The sequence below is a fragment of the Lissotriton helveticus genome, chromosome 10, assembly GCF_964261635.1.
Source record: "Lissotriton helveticus chromosome 10, aLisHel1.1, whole genome shotgun sequence".
Lineage (NCBI taxonomy): Eukaryota > Metazoa > Chordata > Amphibia > Caudata > Salamandridae > Lissotriton > Lissotriton helveticus.
Window position 1 is genome coordinate 682,208,642 of NC_136071.1, and position 24,239 is coordinate 682,232,880.

At 47.3% G+C, this 24,239-nt stretch overlaps 1 protein-coding gene across 8 annotated transcripts in view; it reads right to left on the reverse strand.

Moving 5' to 3' along the window:
- PRKAG2 (protein kinase AMP-activated non-catalytic subunit gamma 2) overlaps positions 1 to 24,239 on the reverse strand; it is a 1,661,435-nt gene that overhangs the window by 30,141 nt on the left and 1,607,055 nt on the right. For all 8 annotated transcript variants that reach the window (XM_078663217.1, XM_078663218.1, XM_078663219.1 and 5 more), the window contains one exon: positions 16,335 to 16,481. In XM_078663217.1, coding sequence (XP_078519343.1) covers positions 16,335 to 16,481 — 147 coding nt within the window. The remainder of the gene's footprint in view (positions 1 to 16,334; positions 16,482 to 24,239) is intronic.

Consider the following 24,239-nt stretch of genomic DNA (forward strand, 5'->3'; position numbering starts at 1 on the left):
ACCAACAGACACTGTGCCCTGTTCAACGGCTATAAACGCCCAGGATATAATTTCCCCACTTCCAGAACTCACTCCTCAACAGGAATACAGATCGCGGCTGCGATCTCACCAAAAATAGACTAAAGACATTACACCTGATCGTAACGCACCGGTAGCTAATTAAGCCCAGGAACAAGCTCTTGGTGAAGCGGCTGCTGGGAGACGTTTTGATCTCGTGTACAGAGACATTTTGAGATTAAATTCATAGACCAAATGAGGAGAAATGACATGATGCGCAAATGGAAAAAGACTAATTATGTAAAATTACTGCATAACAGGTTCTCGATTTTCCTACTGATAATGTTACTTGTTTGCTGTGTAGCAGCTTGTCTGGGTTGGATCTTATGTACAGTTTTCCCTCCGCATTCTTCCACACTTGTAAAGAATACCACTAGGCATTCCCATGTTGATCTTCCCCCACACCTCGAGGACAGAAGAAAGGAGTTTATAAATAATACCTTCATTTCCACCCTCCATTAACACCAACTCATAGTCAACAAGACGAACTGTTGGGTTTGTGGCTTGATGCCACATTCCGTACATAAGGGAATGCCCTTTTTCTCTCTCCCGTAATTGGAACGAAGTAAAGACTAAAATAGTAAAGGCTGTTTCTAAAATGGTGGATCTTACTGTAACCTGGGGGAGGGCCGAAGATCACGAAAATATCAGTTACTCTCAGTTCCATGACATTGCTTCCTTCAGGGAAATGTTTTCCGCCGATCAAAGACGGACAGATCAAGGAGGTTGGGTAGTACCGCAAAACGGCCGGTTTTGCATAAGGGGGAAAGGAAAAGGGGAAGTAATGGGGAACAGCGAGTGTGATAGGACATATACACTACCCGCTCCCGATTTTCCGACCATAGTAACTGCCCCAAACACCTATTTCATCTGTGGACCCCATGCGCGCACTTGGTTGCCTCAAGGCTGGTCTGGAAAGTGCTACATCGCATTCCTTTTACCACCGACTTACACCGCCCCTGCCGATTACCACCTGATTGACCCTCTGACCCAAGTTAGAAGACAGCGAAGGGGGGTCATAGATGCAGAAGATACTGCAGGACAAGAAGCTGGAGACTTCTTTAAAGGTTTTCTCCCTTTCTGGGGACCTATGGTAAATAGTCGCCACATCCGGCAACTAACCCGTGTAGTTCAGGCCGCCATAGACTAAACAACTGGCGCCTTATATAACATTACAGCTGAGGTAGCTGCAGACAGGCTCATGACACTGCAGCACCGTATAGTTTTAGATGTCCTGTTAGCCGACCGTGGTGGTGTGTGTAAGGTAATAGGGTCCAGTTGTTGTGTATTTATTCCAGACAACGCCCCATCAGTTTATTCTGCTATCTCCCGCCTCCATGTGCTATCCGATAAGTTGGATATGGACACCGGCACATGGTCCCTGACCGGCTGGTTGTGGGACCTCCTGTCCACCTGGGGGTGGAAGGCATTAACAGTCCTGGGCCTCGTTTTAGCCACTATTTTCACCTGCTGTCTCTGTGTCCAGTGTGGCCCCGCCCTTTGTGGACTGTGTGCCACTTCCTGTACTCCTCGTCCACGAAACAGAGGAAAGAAAAATGAAAAGATCATGTTGCAAGAACAAGTATACGACCTAATGAATATAGAAATTGATTAAGAATTTCTGTAATAGGGTTTCTATGGGACAAGGAGGGAATGTGGAAGTTGACAAAAAACTCCCTTTTCCGCCTGGTGTCCCATCATGCACCCTATTCACCCTAACACCGACCAGGCAAGCCGATTTTCCTACTTCAAGCACAGATCCTGTTATACCCCCTCTTGCCTATTTTTCTCTTCGTTGTACTGGCACATGCAAAGAAAATAATGGCCAGCCATCGTGTATCTTACGGGTTTCCGTCCCGTTCGATATTTTCCCTTAGACCAGAACGGAGTCAGTTAAGATGGTTGGCTCGCCAAACCCCCCCCCTCTCCAACTCTGTCACAGAACGAACAGCTCTCGCTCGTCAATGATCTCTCAGCTTGCGGGGGCAGCCACGGGTTGGGTCAACAATCAAGGGCAAACCTGATCAAGCACATGAGACAGCCATGAAGAAGAATAGTTAACCACAGCCCATTCTCCTTCCTCCCAGCTATACCATTGTGAGACATCACCGCCCTTGTGTAAGAAGTAAAGAACGCACAATGCCTCGTCCTCTTTACCTTTCCGACAGAAACAACCCTGTAACAATGCCTCGATTCTCTGTCCCCAGACACTAGTAACTCTGTAACTTGTCACCACAATCACTCCAATGCAATATGTTTGTCTATGTGTAAATGTAATCCAAGTTATTCTTTAAACGAGAACAAGCATGCTATGTCTTCCGTATGATTACATCATGAATGATTGAATCAAGTCCGGGGGAACTCCTTCTTTTGATTGTACTCATAATGTATATAAGTGCGGTTATGTTCCAAGTAAAGCAGACTACTCCTGAACCCGCTTGGTGAAGGAGCTCTCCCTTAACTCGAGTTCTGGAATAAAACCCTTTCAACTCGAAGACCACGGACTCTGCTCCTCATTTTATGTATTACCATTTCTTGGGTAATTATAGAAATTCCGACAGCGTAAATAATTAGTTTTTATTTACCACAACGCCACCCACTCACAGTGGCCCCCATGCTTCCAGGAAGAGCACCGTCTTTAGATTCTTCCTGAAGAGAAGATTAGTCTCTTTCCTCAGTCTAGCTGGCAGAAGGTTCCATGCTCGGGGGACCGTGCTTGAGAACGCTCTGCCGCCCTTGGATACCAGGTTGAACCTAGGACATATCAAGTTGCACGCCTCAGCAGACCGAAGGGTCCTGCTAGGCGTATATTTAAGCAGCCGGTCCTTGATATAAGTAGGGGCTGAGCCATGGACGGCTTTATGTGCAATACAGAGGCTCTTAAATTTAGCTCTTTGAGCAATTGGCAGCCAGTGTAAGTCCTGTAGTAAGGGCGTTGCCCTGGTTCGCCTAGGTTTGTTAAAGATGAGCCTGGCCGCATCATTCATTACCACCTGAAGTCTGGCTAGAAGGTTATTTGGTAAACCCAAATATAAGGAATTACCATAGTCCAGCCGCGCCAAAATCAGGGCGGAAACAGCCAGCCTGAGGGTGGGAACGGAGAGCAGTGAGGATAGTTTCCGGAGCTGGCGTAATAGGCTAACACAGGTGCCTACCACCGCCGACACCTGCTGTGTCATAGATAATAGGGCATCAATTTTGATCCCTAGGCTCTTTACTGCTGCTGCTGGTTCTGGAAATGGCCCCAGCTTGGCCGACCAGAACAGATCACTCCATGGGTTGGATGCTGTGGTAACTGCCAGGGCTTCTGTTTTGTCTGGGTTTATTTTAAAAAAATTGTCCGACATCCAGTTAATCGTGAATTTAAGAATGTCTTGCATTCTTGAATAGGCCGCAGGTAAATGTTCGATCTGGATCAGGATTTGTGTATCGTCGGCATAATTATAAACCCTGCAGTCCATCTGGTTCAGGGCAATCAGTGGCTGTAGATAAATATTAAAAAGCAGGGGCGAAAGAGCTGAACCCTGGGGCACGCCACAAGGCAACTTAGCTGAATTTGACACCAGGTCAGACAGTTGAACTCGTTGTGAGCGATCCTTAAGAAAGGAGGTCAGCCAGGCCAAGACCGTGCCCTGAATCCCTAGATCCTCAACTCGCGACAGAAGTTGACAATGATTCACGGTATCAAATGCCGCGGATAAGTCCAAAAGGACCAGGGCACAAAGGGTATTTTTGTCAGCCTTAAGTCTCAGGTCATCCAGCACGGAGAGCATCACCAATTCCGTGCTGTGATGAGCTCTGAAACCCGCCTGATTGGGCTCAAGAAGATGATTGCCTTCTAACAGTGTGTGAGAGAATGCAAAACATGTTGCCTCAGGAGTTTGGCAAGGAAGGGTAGCTGGGAGATTGGCCTAAAATTCTTTAAGTTTTTGGGATCGGCACCAGGTTTCTTTAGGAGGGGGACCACCCGTGCTTCCTTGAAATTAGAGGGGACAAGTCCCACTTCTAAGGAGCGGGTCAGCAGGGCAAGGACTTTGTCCTCTATTCCAGACCAACCCAGCTTGAAGATATTAGGCAGACAGGGGTCCGCTGGGGAGCCTGATTTCACCCGGTTCATTATCGTGAATAAAGAATCCTTGGTGAGTGCTGGCAGCCCCGTCAGGAAGCCCGATATCCTAGCATAGCTTACAAAGTTTACACTGTGCAGCATAATACCATTCACTGGGTGATTCCATATGAAAAGAATTCCAGAACCCATTGGTGGAGCTCTACAAAGAACGCACATAATATACTTGCTAACGGATTCGCAGCCCACTGTTTACATGTTTTTCTTCTTCCCCAGGGTTTTGTGGCAGAGGTGCAGGACTGGGGACCATGCATAGTTTCATGCACTGAACCTGCTCTGCATTAAAAAAAGTTAATCCAACTTTTCACATTACCTAGGTGGAATGCTGAACATTGCCAAACACTCACTCTCAGTCACAGCCCCAGTCACAGATCTGGGTTAAATCCTCGTTTGTATGCTCACAATACCACCCCAGTTTGGACCCAGCCATAGGCAAAGCAGTCTCAACTCTGCTCCCAATGAGGACCAGTCTATCCCAAACTGCAAGCCAGGTCCTTCTTTTTGCAAGGACAAAAACACCCATTTAACCTATGTTCCCCCTCCTCAGATGCACATTTCCACTCTTCCCTGCTCTAGCATCACATACGACAAGCTTGGTAAAGGCTTCCTTCCCGCCTGTCGAACCATGCCATCGCTCCCTCTTCTTCTGGAAAGAAGACCGCAGGCCCGAAGATGGTGGTAAACTATAGGCCCACCTTCAACCTCCCCTTCCCCAGCATGATTACAGAAAGAAGTGACTAGACAAATTTAAGAGCATGTGGCTCTTATTAGCCTCTTTCAGATTCAGATCTGCATAGGGCACTGAATCTGCCATGGCCAACGTTAGGGAATAACCCCTTTCCTCCTATATTAAGGACAAGAACACAGCTCTTAGACTCTCCTTAACCTCCACTGACTGACAGTTGACCACAAAATGCTGGAGGAAAGGCTTGACCAATATCTGGCCACATCCCGATGTTGTTCTACTATGGATCAGATTGTTTCTAGAGCCACAGCCAATAAGCCAATAAGTGAGGGTCAGCGAAGTTGTCTTCCCGAGAAATGTCATGACTTTCTCCAGAGCTCCTTCCCCTCTCATCTACTCTCATCTACTACTCTACATTTAGATACGACTTCTGGCTCAGCTTATCGTGCTATATATCAGTTTCCTTTGCAAATATATGCAGATGATAGATAATAATAATAATACCCACATTTGTAAAGCGCACAATCACCCGTTAGGGTCTCTAGGCGCTGGGGGCCGTCGGGAAGATTAAGTAAGCTATTGCCCAGAGTCACATGGTGCTGGGCTAATCTGCCGCCGGTGCCGGGGTTCGAACCGTGATCCCCAGATTCCGGAGTCAGTCGCCCTGGCCGCGGCGCCACACCTCTTCCACTTTCAGGTGGATAATAGACCAGAAAACACATCCAGCATTACTTCATGCCTGGGCAATGTGTTTCACTGGCTGCAGCAGAGTTTTCTCTGCATGAATGATAAAAAGAGATCTTAGCATTAGGAGCACTGGAGTACGATTCTCAAACGATACTCCCTCTTCTCCAAGCCAACCACCGGGTTTATCTGTAGAAACTCCTTGTTGCAGTTCTCCCAGTAGTGAATTCACTCTGGTCTCACAACAAAACACACTGCCCGGCTTCGAAGATTACAGAACGAGATAGACAGAATATTCTGAGAACTCCGTACAAACAACTATGCTAAATCTGCCCTTAATGCACTACACTGGCTTCCAGTAAATGAGGATCGAATTCAGTGTTCTCTACACCATTCAAAAAGCATCATCAGTGCGGGGAATTATTTTTAAATACAAGTATAAGCTGACATACCCAGTGACAATGGAAATGTTCCAAAAACGTGTGAATGTACAGCAGTGGCATGGTCAAACACCAGTCCTACAGCAGACATCTCCCTTAACAACTCAAAACCTACTCCATAATAACACCACTTTTATCAATTCTCAAGCGAACATGGTCCGAGAGAACAGAGGCCCAAACTGCTTATAAATTTCAAGTGTAAAAAGTTACAAATTTTGAGTCTGTATTGGTGCTGGATAATGACTATGTTAATATTAATATATACAGCTTGTATTGAAACAACATTAGCAGTCATTTATATAGCACACTGCTGCCATTAGGTATGGCGTTCAAACATGGTTACATTACTCTTAGAAGGCATGCATATGCATGTCGGAAGGGATGGAAAAGTTGTAGAGCGTAGGGTTTTTGGAACAACTGGAGAGGTGCTGCAGTCATACAGCAGCTGGCTTCATGCACAAAAATGCATGAATATATAAGTGTATCTGGAAATAATATTAAAGGTGTGCTTAGTAGTATGCACATTCCAGGGAGCTGTTTGTGCAAATGCTGACAGATCAAGTGTATATGAGTACAGCTGGGTATGTGTAGGTGTCAAACATGAAGACCAGACGTGCTCTCATCACTGTTCAGTAATCAGCAGCCATGGATAAGAGATAGGGTGCAATAGCATCTTGCTTCATACCAGGATTATGGGAATCAATTAATGCTAATTACTACCACTGTTGGTGGATCTCCAATTGACTTGCTTGTGATCGACCACGTCTTTATTGTGTAACGGAGGACACAGTGGTCATAAGCACTACTAATGAGGAGGGAGTGACCGTTTTAGAGTTCAGAAGGAGAAAGATAAGCCTTTGAGTTAAAATAGGTTGATGCTTGGAATTTTTATCCAGAGACTGAACCTTTGTGCGACAACTGAGATAGAAGGGCGAAACCGCCATTGATTTCTTAGGAGGAAGGTACATCTGATTCCATGTAGATATGGTGGAGGATGTCAATGCAAAGCACAAAATGCTGGGAAGATCATGTACTGTGATAAAGGAGAAGTCTTAGTCCTGCACTGTTTTCTCTGGGTTCAGCCAAGCTTAGCATCGCTAAGCAACTCACTGCAGCATGGGCACACAAGATTTCAGGTTCTACAAGTGCAAGGCAGGTTCTAAACTCAGATGACAGTTTATTTTCTTGTCAGTAAGGCTTGATTGAAAGGACCTTCCCCACAGCCCTACTAATGTTTTCTTAACACCCTAAAGGAACACAGCCATGGATTCTGTTACTATTACAGACTTTTCCATACACCGTTGTTTAGAGTGCCAGGAAGCCAAAAGGTTAATAATGGATAAGAGGGGCCTGCTTACATTTAGTCCTGAAGACAGCTGGCATCTCCAAATGTCGAATCAAAATACTTGCACAGTGTATTTTGCATTTCAGGAAGACAAGTTGCATTGGTAGCCATTTGGGAGGAAACTGCAGTGTATTTCATTTTATATTGCAGTTAAATGGTTCTTGCCTTTATCAGGCATTACGCCTGTTTGTTTTTTAATTTTTTATGAAAGTCCTTGTCCAAGTGTTGTTTTCTCTCAAGTCACAGCTTTTTTTTTTGCAAAAACAATTTTTATTGGCATTTCAGAGAAAGACATTCAAGATAACGGTCATTGTTTACATGCACACCGAAGTGTGTAGGAAGATGAGTCTTTTCTGAAAACACACCATTTAGAGAAACAATCCCACAACCGATCCCTCCCTGGATCCCACCCCCCTAGTCAGTGTGCCAGTGTCCTCTGTCCAACAGCTAATGCTCCACAATCCCGCCCTCCTTCCGGACATTTGAAGGGGAGGTAGATGATGCTTCCCAGTGGGGGGCCTTAACCCTCACAAACTTTGTCGTTATTCATGGCAGGTGTGTGTCGTATCCGGAACAGGGAACCTCACCCCTACAGCCCCCTATGGCGTCGGCGCCTCACTATCCTCCTCCCGGTCGCCCTCAGGGAGTCGCAGCTCGGCCACAAGGGCCTCCCATGCTCTGGCTGTGTCCAGTGCCCTGTCAGTATCTAGTCGCCTGGCCTGTTGCAGCTGCAGTGCGCCCTCTGCCTTAGCCCACCTCTCCAGTGTAGATCGCCAGCGCAAGTAGCTGGGGCCCTGGCTGGATTTCCAGTGCATGGTAATTTCCCGTTTGGCCAATATCAGGCCCAAATCAATGAATTTGCTGGTGACGCGGGTGCGGGGGGTATGAGGGAACCACAATAGCAAGCACACGCCCATATCTGCTCCAATATTCCGATCCGTGACAGCATTCAGGCAGGCCATCACCGCCTCCCAGTAATCGGTCAGCTTCACACACGCCCAGAACATATGGGCGAAATCCGCCTCCTCCACTCCACATCTAGGGCAGAGCGAGGGCGCGCCCTCAAAGTACTGCGAGATCTTGACCGGTGTCAGGTAAGCCCGGTGAAGAGAGAAAAATTGGATCATCTGGAACCTGGCATTCCTCGTGCCTTTCCATGCACGCCGCAAAAGCTGCGGCCAAGTCGTGTCGGGAATCGGTCGACCAATATCCGTTTCCCATTTGGCTCTCAGTCCGTCCAGGGGCTGCAACGTCGCTGACGACAGCCTCCGGTACAGACAGGTGACGGCCTTGTAAGTACCAGCCGCCATAACCACATACTGACAACTCTCAGACGTGGGCGGTTCAGAGAGGCCCTTCCTCCAGTGGTGCTGGATGCTAGCTACGAGCGAGGCGTGCAACAGGTAATCCCCCCTCGGGAGGTCGTAGACGTCACGCAGCTCCTGGAATGACAGCAGCGATCCCTCCTTGTACAGATCACCGACCATTTGCAGGCCTAGGTCCTCCCAGGTCGCCAATGCTGACCAATCCCCTCCATGCGGGAAGGCAGTGCACATCCCCAGTGGGATTTCCGGGGCATATGGGCGAGCGACGCCGGCTCGTCTATGGCATCGCAGCCAGCAATTGCGGATCGTCCGTTCCTCGCTGGAGAGTAGGGAAAGGTCCAGTTTCTGGGCCAGTATAATGAAGGACATGATATGTCTCGGAAGGAAGCCGCCTGCAGTCCCTTCCGGGCCTCTGAATTCAAGAGCCACTTCCTGAGTAAGCCATTGCAGCTGGGCCGCTAAGTAGTACCATTCAAAGTCAGGGGCGGCTAGTCCCCCGTCCGACCTAGGGCGCATCAGTGTGGTCAGCGCTACTCGCCTCCTGCCCGCACCCCAAAGGAACTCGGTGACCAAGGATCGCAATCTGGCGAACACAGAAGCCGGGATCCAGACTGGTAGAGTGCGAAACAAATATAAGAGGCGGGGCAGCGCCACCATTTTGAGTAACGCCACTCGCCCCGCGATCGCCAGCGGTAGCGTCCGCCAAAACCCCATACAGCCTCGCAGGTTCCGGATCGCTCTCTCGATGTTACCCTCCAAGAGGTCCAATTGGGACCGGTATATACGCGTACCTAGATAAGGGAGGCAGTGAAATTCCCACCGCAGCTCGTCCTCTGGTTGGGAGTCGTCCGCTCCTGGCCCTAGCGGGAAGAGGCATGACTTCTTCCAATTGACCCTTAGTCCCGAAAGGTGGCCGAAATCCGATAGCAGGCGTCTAGCCCCGCGTAGGGCGGCGTCCGCATCGGCCAGAAACAGTAGGCAATCGTCAGCGTAAAGGGAGATATAGTGCGTGTCGCCTCTTAGTTGTAAGCCCTCATATGCCTGGCCCAGACGGGCGTGAGCTGCCAATGGCTCTATAGCTAACGCAAACAGGAGAGGGGACAAGGAGCAGCCCTGTCTGGTTCCACGTTCTACCCTGTAAGGGGCCGAAATAGTGGCCCCGGTCTTGACTCGGGCCGTGGCCGCAGCATAGAGTAAGGAGGTCCATTTCACATATCACTCACCCAGGCCGAAGGTCTCCAGTACGCGAAGCAAGTACGGCCATTCGACGCCGTCAAATGCTTTCTCAATATCAGTTGACAGAACCGCGGGTCCTGGCAGACCGTCAACATAGCCCTCCATGACCCGAAGCAGTCGTCGCACACAGGTAGCGGTAGTGCGCTGGGGGATAAACCCTGCCTGGTCCCGGTGTACCAATGCTCGCATGTGGGGCAGCAATCGCGTCGCAAGAATCCTGCTCAATATCTTATAGTCCGTTGTGAGCATTGATAAGGGTCTGTAGGCCGAGCGTGAGGTGGCGTCACCAAAGCTTCCCGGGTCGACGAGGGGAGAGTCCCCGTGTCCCACGCCTCTCGGTACACCACAAGCAAGCGCGGCACCAACACGTCAGCGTAAGCTGCATAAAACTCGATCGGTATCCCATCTGTACCGGGAGTCTTCCGGCGAGCCATCTGTTTAATGGCCACCCGAATCTCACCTTCAGAGATGTCTCCGCCCAGTGTGGCCACGTGGTCAGGGTCTAGTCGGGGGAGCTGCGCCACCCGGAGGAACTCATCCAAGTCCTCTAGCATACATGGTTTCGCACTCTTATAAAGGTGCGCGTAGTATGTGAAAAACTGGCCATTGATCTCCGATTGGGAGTAAACCTCAGTCCCTTCCGGTGTAGCGATAGCCACAATCGGGGTGCCACCAGTTCCTGGAGAGGCCAGCCAAGCCAGAAGTGAACCCACTTTGTCGCGCTCAGCATGAGCTCGAATCAGGAACTCTTTATAATCAAAGCAGCGCAGCTTCTCCATCACTGCCGCCACGTCCTCCCGCGCCGATGAAACCGCCTCGCGAGCCTCCGGGGCTGCGTGAAAGCGCCTCTCCTCCTCACGCAAGCGATCCTCGCTCTTCGTGAGGTCCCGCAAGAGAGTTTTCCGGACTCCCGCCGTGGCTGATATGCATAGACCCCGAACCACCGCCTTAAAGGCGTCCCATTCCAGCGCTCTACTAGAAGCCGTGCCCGCGTTATCGCCAAAGTAGCCCTCCACCCCGATGCCTACTTCTGTTCGAAATACCGTGTCCTCAAGCGCCAGCGGGTTCAATCGCCATGTCGGTACAGCTTGGCGTTGCCGCGTCCAGTGGAACGTTACCAGACAAGGGTTATGGTCAGAAATTGTTTTGGCCAGGTACTCACTGTGACGGACCAGGCACTGAACATCTGGCGTGCAGAGAATGCTGTCAAGGCGAACATGAAGCTCGTGCGGAGGGGAATAGAACGAGAAGTCTTTCTCCGTTGGGTGTTGGGTACGCCACGCATCAACCAGGCCCCAGCCACTCTGCCATGCTCGCCTACTCTGCGCTAGCCTGTGCGCCGCTGCCTGCGCCAGTGGAGGGTGAGACCTATCCATCCCCACATCAAGGACCGAATTAAAGTCCCCCCCTAGTATGACTGCATTGGCTAATACTGACGCCAGTTTCCCCGAAAGGCGCGCAAAAAAGGCAGGTTGGTCTACATTGGGGGCGTATATACAACAGAGTGTTACATCCCTCCCGTCCAAACGGCCCTGTACAGCTACGAACCTCCCCTCAGGGTCAAGCACCGTCTGCAGTGGCTGAAAGGGGACCCCCGCCCGCACCCAGATCAGGACCCCTCTCGCAAATGCCGAGTAGCTCGTGTGAAACAGCTGACCCCGCCACCTGCGCTGTAAAGCCCGCCCTTCACAGTGGTCAACATGCGTCTCTTGCAGAAAGGCTATGTGTACCCCCCTACGAACAAGATAAGCATGCACCTTGTGGCGCTTCAGCATGGAGTTCAGTCCCCTTACATTCCAGGTCACACATTTGAGGTCAGGTATGGCCCCCATTCACAACAGTAAAAGTAGCTCCGTCGATAACCCAGAGTCTGGACACACTGACATCACCCCCAATCCAACCCCAGAACATCGCCCAACAACCCCATGACCCACCCATCCCCAGAACAGGCCCTAAACAGCAGAGTCCCATCCAAATGTCAATAACCTCAGTTGAAACGTCTCCGGCAACTACCAGAGTCCCACAGTAGGTGTGAGGAGGATGGGCGGCTTGTCGCTACCTCCAATAGGTCGTGAGCGAACCGTGTCCCCTGGCCAGCCCTCCCTATCGTGCCCTCGATGCCCCATATCTCCGCTACCGTAGTGGTCTAGATCACCAGCAGCGGGAGGGAATCCCCCCACCACCCCGTAACAACCCAACACTCCCAGCCACGTGCCTCCGCCCCAGTCCCAACCAAGTGTCCCACGGCAAATACGATACCAGCAGGACAGGTCCCGAAGGTCACTCATCCAATAAACCATCAGCCGTCCCAGGCGTGACCGAAGGTAGTCCCTTATCACCAACACTCGACTCCTCCGACACTGCTTCCTCCGAGCCCTTTCTGGAGCCCGTCTCCGCTGCAGAGAACACCGCCACCGCCCTGGAGATGTTTGAAACCGCCTGAAGGGCCTCCCTGCGTTCTAACTCGGTTTGCGAGACAGAAGGTGTTCCAGCTTTCGGCGGTCTCTTCCTGGGTCTCCGGGATCGCCTGGATTGCTGCGGCTTCCTCCGCTGTTCGTCAGATGCAGGGGGACCATCCGTCCCAGCTTTATAGAGCTCCAGCCAGTCCCACACGTCATCTGGAGAGTCATAGAAAGAAGATTTACCATCCATCATAATCCTCAGACGCGCAGGAAACAGAAGCGAGTAGCGGATGCCCTCCTCCCGTAATGCTCTCTTGACCGCCAGAAATGTGGAGCGTTGCCTCTGCACCTCTAGGGAGTAATCCGGGTATATAGAGACCTGAGCGTTGTCCACCCGGTAGGGCCCCAGTGCTCTCGCCCTCTGCAGGATAAGATCACGGTCCCTGAAGTGCAACAAGCGCGCTACCACTGGACGTGGTGGCCTGCCCTCCGCTGGGGGTCGAGCTGGCACCCGATGGGCGCGCTCCAACGTGTAAAACTGGGTCAGGCCCTCCGGCGCCACCACGCTGCGCAGCCAGGGCTCCAGGTAGCCTACCATGTCTGTCCCCTCGATTTTCTCCGGCAGGCCAACCACGCGGATGTTGTTGCGGCGATTGCGCCCTTCCGCGTCTTCCGCTCTTTGCTCCAGTAGGTGTACCCTGTGCTGCAGCTCCCCTATGGCAACCTCGTTCGCCTTGGTCGTCGGTTCCAGCGCGTCCAGACGGCCTTCAGTCTGCTTGACCCGGTCCGCTAGCTTGCCGTGGTCCGCTCTCAAAAGTCCCAGGCTCGTGGACACTTGGCCGATATCCAGACGCAGGGCCTCCCTGGTGTCTGCGATGGCCTGTAGAATCTGCTCCAGTTGGCCTTGAGGTAGGCCCGACGTCGGACCCTCACTCACGGCAGAGCTCTGGCTGCTCGCCGCCCCCTCCTCCACGTCCGTCGGGGGCTTCCGGGGGCGCCCCATGGCTCACAGGGCCCCACTACTCCCCTCCTCCCGGAGGGCACAAAGTGCGCAGAAGGGTTCCCGGTAGCTCCTCACCGCAGCCCAGGGGGTTCCGGTCCCAGCACTCTTCAGCCAGGGGTTCAGGCGATCATAGCATGTGTATCCCCTCCAGGCGGGCAAGCCGTGTCTCAGAGCAAAGGGGGGCCAGTCCCAGTATATAGCCAGCCAGCACCAGTCCCGGGAGTCAAGGCACTCAGTGCAGAGGATTCCCCAGTGGATCAGCCCCCAAGCCTACAGCTCCCAGCAGAGCGTTCCCGGCCGAGATACCTCAGTGGCCCCCCCAGTGTCGGAGCCCCGGGGCATCCACCGAGTAAGGCAGGCAGGAGGAGCGGGGGGAACGTCACCAACCAGCAAATGCCCCCTCCTGGGGGTAGGCCGCGGATCTTAGAGCCCCCGCCAGCACCAGCGCTGGTCCGATCAGTTCTCTGGGGGGTCCCACCAGCTGCCGCTGCCCCTGCGCCACCGCGTCCGTCCGACAAGGTCCTTGCGGTTTTGCCGCCAAGCCGGCTCGCGCGGGCGGCAGAGGCCGAGCAGCCCGCACCGCAGGTCAGCCGCTCGCGCACGCGAGGCCGGGGATCCCGCTGGGCGCCCAGGCCGCCCACAATGGCTGGTGCTGTGACAAGGACTCCTCGGTCAGCGCGCCACTCTCCGCTGAATTGGGGCCAGCGATGGCCCTCCTAAACCCAGGCAGGGGTACAGGTGAGCGCTCGTCAGCAGGCGCCTCCGGCGGGTCCCGGTCGCCGGTCGTCTTCCGCGACCCCAGGCCGCCCGGTAGGTGTCCAGGTCCGGGGGCGCGAAACTCTAGGTCCCCGGCTCCACCTCACTGGTGCAGGCCTCCAAGTGGCACGTCGGCCCGCGTCGCGTCCCCGGCTCCGGGAGCTCCGCTCAGGTCACCGGATCGCCGACAGGCAGCCCCAGACCCCGTACACTGGTAACGGGCGCCTGAAAGCAGGGCAGAGGCAGGATAACCACAGGATAAGTAGCGGGCTGGCCGGAGCTCGCTCAAGCTGCGACCACCATCTTCCAGCGGCAAGCCACGCCCCTCTCAAGTCACAGCTTGACCTACTTTAAATACATCATAGTTACAGCCAGTGCACAAAAGGCACTTCCTGGGAATGTGAAATGAAAGCCAGATTGCGCACTTGCAATTAATTCCAGAGGGAGGGCGAATTTAAAGGATCAGCACAGGGGCAGTCAACTATCTCAGTATACCAATAACCTTATAAAGCATCCCACAACTTTATGGGCTTCATACATACAGGGGTTACCCCGGCCTGGGTGTCCAATTTTGCATGCGTTTCAACACTCACATGCAACATACAGTTAGTGCGATCAAGGCTATACAATTTCTACCCACTACACGGACTGACCAGCTAGCCAACAAGCAACACCAAGTGCGATTCAGGGAGAAAAGCACCTGTTCACCAACACTAGAATTCGCGGCCACCACATATCAGTAGTACCTTAGCATGGGGATGATAGTTGACTTTGCTAAAATGAGTTATACTTTGGGTGATCCCGACTCCTAGAAGAGTATAGCACTCTCACAGTGAGTAATACACAAGAATCACAGAATACTAGTCAAGAGACTATGCCAGTACAATTTAAATGAGGAGCTGGCTGTCACATGGACTCTACACCAGGGACGTTTTACTCAACACAAGTCTAGGTGGTTCCACAGACCAACTGGTGGGAGAGGTTTCCTGAAAACGGATGATGGGGCTCTTGGGGCCCTGCAGTTAAGAGGGTTAATCTCAGGATGATGAAAGAAGGTGGTTAAGGATCATGAGCATAATGAAGTCACAGGAGGTTTCATCAAAAGCACAGTTTGATAACAAAAGATTGTGGGGAGAGGTTTCATCTTTCGAGAGAGGACTGACAGCTGGAAAATAAAGCAGAAAAGGCCAGAACAGAAACCAAGGATTTGAGCAATGTAGCAAGCCCCATCACTCTTGTCAGGTTGATTTGTGAGGACAATCTTTACCCTAGTAAGGTTACTTAACGAATAATGGGAGTCTCATCATAAGCATGCCAGCCTTGGTTTCCATGATCAACTGTATGTAGTACATACATTGGGTCAACAACAAAAGCAGCATTGATGAAGCTTCTTACCTAAGTGGGGTGGGGCAAGACACAAAGGGTTGTGGTTGGAGTGAGGCATGAAGGGCGAGAGGAAACAAGAATGAGGGCTTTGAGTCAGGTGGATCCAGAATGGGAAGGATGGATTTTATAGATGGCTGAACGAAGGTGAAAATCCCTTTGCCTTGATAGTCTATCTAGAAACCAATACATATGGCCCCTTGCACATTCTTTTGATTTAAGCCTGGGTAACATTGGTAAGGGGTGATAAGGGGATCAAGAAATTATCAGACCATTACAAGATGGTGTATTTTGGACCCAATCCTGTTTGCCAGAGGTGTGTTGGAGGATAGAGCCTTTGCATTGTGTACTACCAAAGTCGAAGGAAGTCTTTGGCTGAAAGAAAAGAAGCCAGTCCAGAAATAATGTAGTCAGAGGATTTATTCCACTGCACACTGAAATGTATGCTTTCTTAGGGATACTAATTATTTCTCACTGTCTCATTCTCTGCCTTCTCTCTCAATGCATTCGGTCTTTAATGCAGTCAAGGCTGCACATCACAAACTCCTCCACCAAACATATTACATAAACACAAAAAATAATTATAGTGATAATGATGTTTATTGCCTTGTCAGTGGTTAAACACTCATTAATAAGTGGTTTCATTATCCTCTAAAAAGAAAAAACGGCGAAAAGAAGAACAACAAGAGAAACTGACAAACATAACAATTTGTCGTGAAAAACAGTAAAAGTGAATCCCAAGTTTTAATAGTCTAGAAAAAAATTGAATACAAGCGCAAGGAAAAAAAGAGTTCTGCAGTATCAAACAACATGTATTTTATAAAAGGTTTCTACTGATGTTTATATCTTAAAGAGTGGTAACAATTAAAGTCTTGCACTCAAGATAGCTTACCTCAGCTTTTACTATTCTATCCACAATGGTCTCCAGTGTTTCAGGCTTACTACATTTTAGAACACCTTCAAAATACTGTGATCGGTGTTGAAGGGCCTGCGTCACCGTGATGTCCAGGTTATTATAGGTTTTCTCAGCAGCAAGATTCTGAAAAATAAAAATAGGCAGCTTTATCAGGGAAAGTTAATTGAACAAGTAAATAATTTGCCTCTGTACTAAATGGTCTGGTCAATGCTATTTTTATACCATATGTGCCTATAAAGCATGGAAAATCAATGACAATAAATAGGAACGTGCGGTAACCTAGTTATAGAAAGAAACCTTTGGCCATAAGCGTTGCTACCTTTATCATTTCAGGAACGGAAATTCAGGTGTGTATTTTTGCGTTCAAGATGTCCGTTTCCTCTAGGGAAATTAGAATATGATTATTACAGGTTTTTACAGGTTTGTGGCTTTTGCTGTGATGCATCCTGATCGTTGGTGGTGCAGAGGCGATAATGCACACGCCTCATTAAAGATTACAAACATTTTCCTCCTGTATGACCAAAAACCTGCACTCAAGTCCATAGGAAATTTTCGTTTATTTACTGACAGCATCTGCAAATAATACAGGAAAACGTTTCGGGTGACTACATAGCCTTTGTCATTGAAAGAAGTGCCTTTCCTCTTCATATATAAACCTTCGCATCAGATGAGGCAACTTGTGTGATCATAAACAAATCACTTTCATTAGTCTTTTTTCTAAAGTTCACCATGATTTCATAATGCCTTAAAATTTTGTGATATAATACAGGAGGAAAATGTTTGAAAAACAACGGCCACAGAGATGTTCTAGTTAGGTTGAAGTTTTACCAACACAAAACCATAGAAATTCAGCAGGCCCAGACGTATGAAGCCATTTAGCATTTCTTAAGAGGCTGAATCATTATTTCTAAGAAATGCTAAATGGCCTTTTTAGATGTACAACGGGCCAAAAATAGTCGCAATTTTGATTTCTACCGGATATAAATCACAAATCGTGATTTAGGAATAGGGATTACCAATTTGCGAGTACTAAAGCACATTAATGTAGCATTTCCTAAATGCGTATCGGGCATTTAGGCAATGCTTTTACCATTGATGGTAACCATAAGCAAATGTTTAAAAAATGCATTTTTTAATGTGACATGAAGCGCACATAGGAAATTCATTCAGGGTGCTTCCAGAGGGGACTTAAGCTCAAAGTCACCCTAGGCTTTGCATTTCTTAAAATGCGATTCCCTATTAGGAAATCACAATTCAGGAAATACAAACCATTTCCTATTTTGCCCATAGGTGGATATTCAATAGCATTTCTAATTTGCAATTCCCTAGTGACGATGCCTACAATGTAGGAATCGCTATTAAGAAATCGCATATTTAGTACATATCCTTTTGCATTTCTTAAATAGCGATTCTTACGGAGTCGCTATTTAAGAAACGCAAAGGGGAAGGTTTGTACCTCTGGGCCGAAGTTTCTTAACAGATGTATAACATTAACCGCTGAATGTCTATGGTTTTGTGTGGGTAAAACGTCAAACTAACTATAATGTCCCTGTAACCTTTGTTTTTTTCACCAGTGTGTTTCCACATGTTAATTTCTATAGACTCTTTAGAGACGCCTGCAGCCTGAACAGCTGTACGGAGTTACACCAAATTTGCCAGCAAGCTAGCTTTCGGGCCGCAGATTGTGCATTTTGTTATGTGGTATATATCCATTCAGTAGTTGTTGAGAAATGTAAGGAAATCCAAAATTGTATATCTGCGATCTCAGCGAATTTGCGATGAATCACAAAAGCGCGTGTCAATAGGAATGCTATGATTGGCTGGCCGCAACCCAAGGACAGTTGCAGCCACCATTTTAGTGTATCTGGAAAGTCCCCGGGGCTGAAATCAAATGGCACAAATTGGTATAAGAGGTCAGTTTGGATGTGCCCCGACTCCATGGGAAGCATATATGGATCTTTCATGAACTCCACATATGTACAATATGTCGCTGAACAGGTTTTACTCTACTCAGACTCACTCACCCACTCACAGACCCACAGAGAGACTCGTGCACCCACTCAGAGACTCACACTCCAACAAAGAGGTCGATGAACCCACTCAGAGACGCACTCAGACACTCATGTACCCACTCACAGACGGTGCAGAGACAGAATATCGAGTTGGAAATGTCGACTTACACAAATATAGAGTTGAAAATATTGTGATTCAGAAATATCGACAGCAAGAATATCTTGGTCAAGAATATCGAATTTAAGGTAAGAAATATAGTTTAAAAATATAAAAGTCATTAATATAGTGTGCAAAAATATAGATGTTTAAAATATCGATATTTTACTTAGTGTTATGTATTTTAGTTTATATTTTAAATGTATGTGATGTATGTTTTTTTGTATAAGTACTGTTTATGTTTTTTAATATATGTGTTAAATTCTTTATTAGTTATGAATTTTATTTTAATCAAATTTTTCATTTTTTAGTTCCGTAGCGAGTTGACAGGAGAATAGGGTGGGAAGTAATTGATAATAAATGTATGATTATTTTTTATTTATTTTATTTCTTATAGCGTTAATTGTTGGAAGTAATTTATTTGTAATCAATTATTAATTGGTGGTTAATTAATATTAATTAATTGATAATTATGGTAATTGTGGAATTTATTTAGGTGCAGGTTGTAGGGTTTATAGGGGTGAAGGGGGAAAGTAATTTATTTTTGATTGATTCATTAGTTGTTAATTTATATTATGTTAGTGGAAATTAATTATGGAAATTGTGTTATTAATTTTAGGTGCGGGCTGTGAGGTTTTAGGGGTAAACGGTGGGAAATAATTTATGTTTAATTAACAATTACTTGATTTATATTAACTAATCAATTAATAATTATGGTAATTGTGATTTTTTTTAGGAGTGGGTTGTGGGGTTTATGGGGTGAAGGTTGGGAAGTAATTTATTTGTAATTAATAATTAGTTCTTATTTAATATTAATTGGTAGAAAATTAATTACAGAAATTGTATAAATAATTTTAGGTGCGGGTTGTGGGGTTTATAGGGGTAAAGGGTGGGAAGTAATTTATGTTTAATTAATTATTAGTTATTAATTCATATGAACTAATTGATATTTAACTATGGTAATTGCGTATTTTGTTTTAGATGTGGGTTGTAGGGTGTATGGGGTAAAGGGTGGGAAGTAATGTTTAATTAGTTATTAATATTAATACATTTTAAATTAAATATGGAATTTGTGTATTTAATTTTAGGTGTGGGTTGTGGGGTTTATAGGGGTAAAGGGTGGGAAGTAATTTGTTTAATTAATTAAAAATAGATGAATAATATTCATTAATTAATTCATATTTCATTAGGGTATATGTTTAGTTTTTGTGTGTGGGTTTTAGTGTTATGGGGTACAGCGTGGGGAGTAAAATAATTTACTTACTTCATAATTAGTTGTTTAATAGTATTCGTCTCCCATAAGACATTTCGAAATCCCATCAGGGTGGGGCATGAGAATAAAGTTTCGCTCAGCTGCAGCGGCTGTGTTCAAAGCCAGTGAGCAAGGGCAAGATGGCCCGAAACGTTTGGCGCAATGTGGAGGAGTAAATGTGCTTTGTCTCGACCTGCAATAAAGTAAGGAACATACCTTCAACTGTGTTGGCATTCCTAAATCAAGGGCAATCTTGTGTGTGGATGTTAAGTGCGGCAATGCCTTCGTCGTGGGAAAGCCCCGCCGCGTAATCTGTGGACTGCGGCTCTCGCACTTCGGGAGCCATGTGGAGTTGAAGGACCGCTGTTGCAGGGGTGCAATTGGAGGGATACTGCCACTTTCCTCCATGTAACCCACTTGGGCAAAGGATTTAATTGCACACAACACGACTGCAGCAACTAATTCAGAAAATGCACAAACTACCTCTCCCATAAGACATTTCGAAGTCCATCAGGGCGGGGCATGAGGATACAGTTTGGCTCAGCTGCAGCGGCTGTGTTCAAAGCCAGTGAGCAAGGGCATGATGGCCTGAAACGTTTGGCGCAATGTGGAGGAGTAAATGCGGTTTGTCTCGACCTGCAATAAAGTAAGAAACGTACCTTCAACTGTGTTGGCATTCCTAAATCAAGGGCAATCTTTGTGTGTGGATGTTAAGTGTGGCGATGCCTTCATCGTGGGAAAGCCCCGCAGCGTAATCTGCGGACTGCTGCTCTCGCACTTCGGGAGCCATGTGGAGTTGAAGGACTGCTGTTGGAGGGGTGCAATTCGAGGGACACTGCCGCTTTCCTTCATGTAACCCACTTGGGGAAAGGATTTTATTGCGCACAACACGACTGCAGCAACTAATTCAGAAAATGCACAAACTACCTCTCCCATAAGACATTTCGAAGTCCCATCAGGGCGGGGCATGAGGATAAAATTTGGCTCTGCTGCAGCGGCTGTGTTCAAAGCCAGTGAGCAAGGGCATGATGGCCTGAATGTTGGCATTCCTAAATCAAGGGCAATTGTGTGTGGAGATATGTATATATAACGCTGGTACTTGGATAGATATATATATATATGTGTGTGTGTGTGTGTATATATATATATAAAAACTCTATATTTTGTACAACTATATTTAAATTTTTTTCCGATATTTTTGTACTTACCTGTTTAAGTATTGGGGGTCAATATTTTTGCATCGATATTTTTTACTTCTATATTTTTAACATCGATATTTTGTCAAGAACCCTCACAGACCTTCTCAGAGACTCATGCGGTGACTCGCAGACTCCTATCATCCATCTGCCAAAGTTGGTGTAAATCCATCTAGTGGTTCGGGCTGTGATCGTGTCTAAAATCTCGATGGAAGTTAACACTGGAAAAAACTCCTTTTGACCTGCCCCCTTTTTCCTCACCCCACACTTGACAGACCCCCCGAAATTTTCCATGGGCAAAAAGAATCACTGGGGCATTTTTCTGAAAAATTTCAGAACAATACCAAAGATAGAGACACGTCAAAGAGCAATTTTCCTATGTAAATATGGGGGAGAGGAAGGAGACGGAGGAGGAGGGTGTGTGTGTATACATACACACACACTGAAAAAACCAAAGGCTAAAGGGATGTTATAGTTAGGTGAAACACAACCTTTTAAACTCTAAAAATCACTGACATTCACCAGCAATATTTAACTGAAGTAACGAAAACTCGCACTCCCACCATGCACAGTCTTGTCATCTGTGCTGCCATCAATGATGTCATAAGCGATGTAACAATGAAGGTCAAAAGCAGTGCATGGCGGGGGTACATGGTATAGCTCAGTGGCAGAATCTATAGTTCCCGAGGGCCCAGGGGGCATTAAATGGCTTGAGAGAGTGAAACAAGCAGACCCCCTCTCTTGTAAAGAATAATTTGTTCGTCCCCAGAATTGGAGGGATAGATATATGTGCACGCACGCACGCACACACATTTATTTGTATGTATGTATGTTGATTTCAGACTATTGTATTCTCGAACAACCAATAGGCCAAGAACCATGGAAAGTGACGATTTTCAGGCCTTGTCGAGAAGTATGGAAGGTGCTACCTAAGTAACAATAGAATATAATTTCAATAAACGTTTGTAAACATCAGAGCAATTGTCAATTATTATTACACACGTTACATACTGTATGACACTTATATGGCAAATCTGGGGTTTGTAGATTCCCTCCAGGAAACTGGGAAAATGGCTAAAATATAGCAAAAGTTTATTTTATTTGTATGGAAAAATGGGGAACAAAAAGGTGGATTGCAAGAAATGACCCTTTCTGGCTAAATATCCATGATCTATCGAGGGCTTTCTGCCTCCACACACAGACTGGGCGTAACTCCCCCTAATCTGCCACCGAGGGGTGAGGCAGAAAGACCAGAAGGCCTAATATGGGGTAGGGGCATAGCTGAAAATCTGGGTGGGCCCGGCCTGCTACGCCTCCCGTTATTATTAAAAAATAATAACCCTGATGTCTATTGGGCTTTTTGCCCCCTTGGTGGTAACAGTTTAGCAGGAAAATCTTGCAATCTGCTGAGGCCATAATGAAGAGGAGGCATGGTTCGATGCCAGGGTGGGCTACCCTTTTTGTCTGGACCTTTATTTTTCCTGGTGTCCACTAGGCTTTCTGCCCCCTAGAGGGGGCGGGGGGTAGATTAAAGTACATTTCCAATCTATCACTTTGGGGAGCAGAAAGACATATAGGCCTGTTATGGGATGTGGCATGCTCCGATGCCTAGGTGGGACACCCCCACCCCTTATTGTTGTACAATTACTTTCCAATGTGTCCAGTGGACTTTCTGCCCCACACTTAGGATCATCAGAATGGGTGCATTTGGGAGTGGGGCATGGGCAGATACCAGGGTGGGCTGTCCACACCCCTTCGTTTTTATTTTTTAATACCGGTTTAGTAAGCTTCCTGCCCACTCTGGGTGTTGGTGGAGGGTGGGGGTGACTGGGGACAACCTCTCTTAAATCTCCTAATCCAAAGGGTGTAGAAAGACTGTTCCTTTATTTTGAGGGTGGGCACTGTAGCACTTGCCTGTGCCGGGGGGCCTCACACCCATCTCCCTGGTGTCCAGTGGTTAGATCTCTGCTTGGGGATCATGGTCCTTGAGTGATCGCCAAGCAGGGATCCATTAGGGGGGTGGTACTGCTGGAAGAGGACACTATACCCTCTCCAGCTGTGCCTCTCCCTTTTAGATTAGTGCTCAGGGCAAAGCTATGCCCTCCGAACATCGATCCTGGTGAAAGTAGATGGCACTTAAAGGCAGCAAATTCTTTCAATTTAAATCACTCTTAAGTCAGAGAGCCGTGTATCACAGTGATTGAAAATATAGAATTTTGGAATTCGGGAAAAGCTTCCCACTCTCGCCCCAACATTATTAATTGAAAAAGAAAATCCTTCTGTTGCAAGCATCAGAAGGATTTTCTCAACGCGGTGGACAAAACGTGCAGATCTACTGCAGTACAAAGTTCATGTGGTGGCTATAAACAGTTGGTACACCGAATTGAAGCGGTGAATTTGACTATGGATTTTAATGCGATGGGATAAAAAGATGTGGACAGAAAAACAGATTATTGAACAATGCAAAGTTACAACTTCAAAAAAAAAAAATCAAGACTATTTGGCACTACTCTCTTTTGCTATAAAAACATCCAACCCCACCTATGAAAGCATATTAATTAGCCTGATTCACAAAGGCATTTGAGGACCTAAAGCAGTATTCCTGTAGCAGTCCTTTATGCACTCTTACATGCCTTTCTGAGTTGGTCCTAAAACATCGAAAAAACTAATAGAATTGGAATATTCAGTGGATATTCATATACAGTTAGTACAAAAAGAAAGAACTGTGCCCTCTTTAGACTTCTACTAATAAGGAATTGAACGTTTAGGGACTGATTCACAATGTTATGTTAGAGTACATGTAACAGAACTCTTGCAGAACTCCTATCCTTCTCATAAATGCATTTGTTAAACAGCCCCACCATTTTCCACAATTCACTTCAGTACCATGCATGTATTTTCTATTGTTCTCACTCACTTTAAGCCTCATCAAACGTTTTTAATGTTGTTTTGGGATACATTTTTTGCAAGCTAAATATTTCACGGTGCCAGTGTGCAGCCCAAGTCTTTTCGTTATAATGGTCTGAGGAATCAAGTGCACCCAGATCCTTATAGATTCTAAATACTGGTTATTGCTTTACAGAGATAAAAACATAGCTTCATGCAATTTGTATGTCCCTAGTCTACTTATTTGTAGTCTGACAATAGTCTGTTATTAGGCACACACCTAAGGAATCTTTCAAATATATTCACCACAATTTCTTTTGTGTAAGGAAAAACAAAAAACCGGTCACCTTAGAGTCGGACTTTCCCTGGAGTATGTTG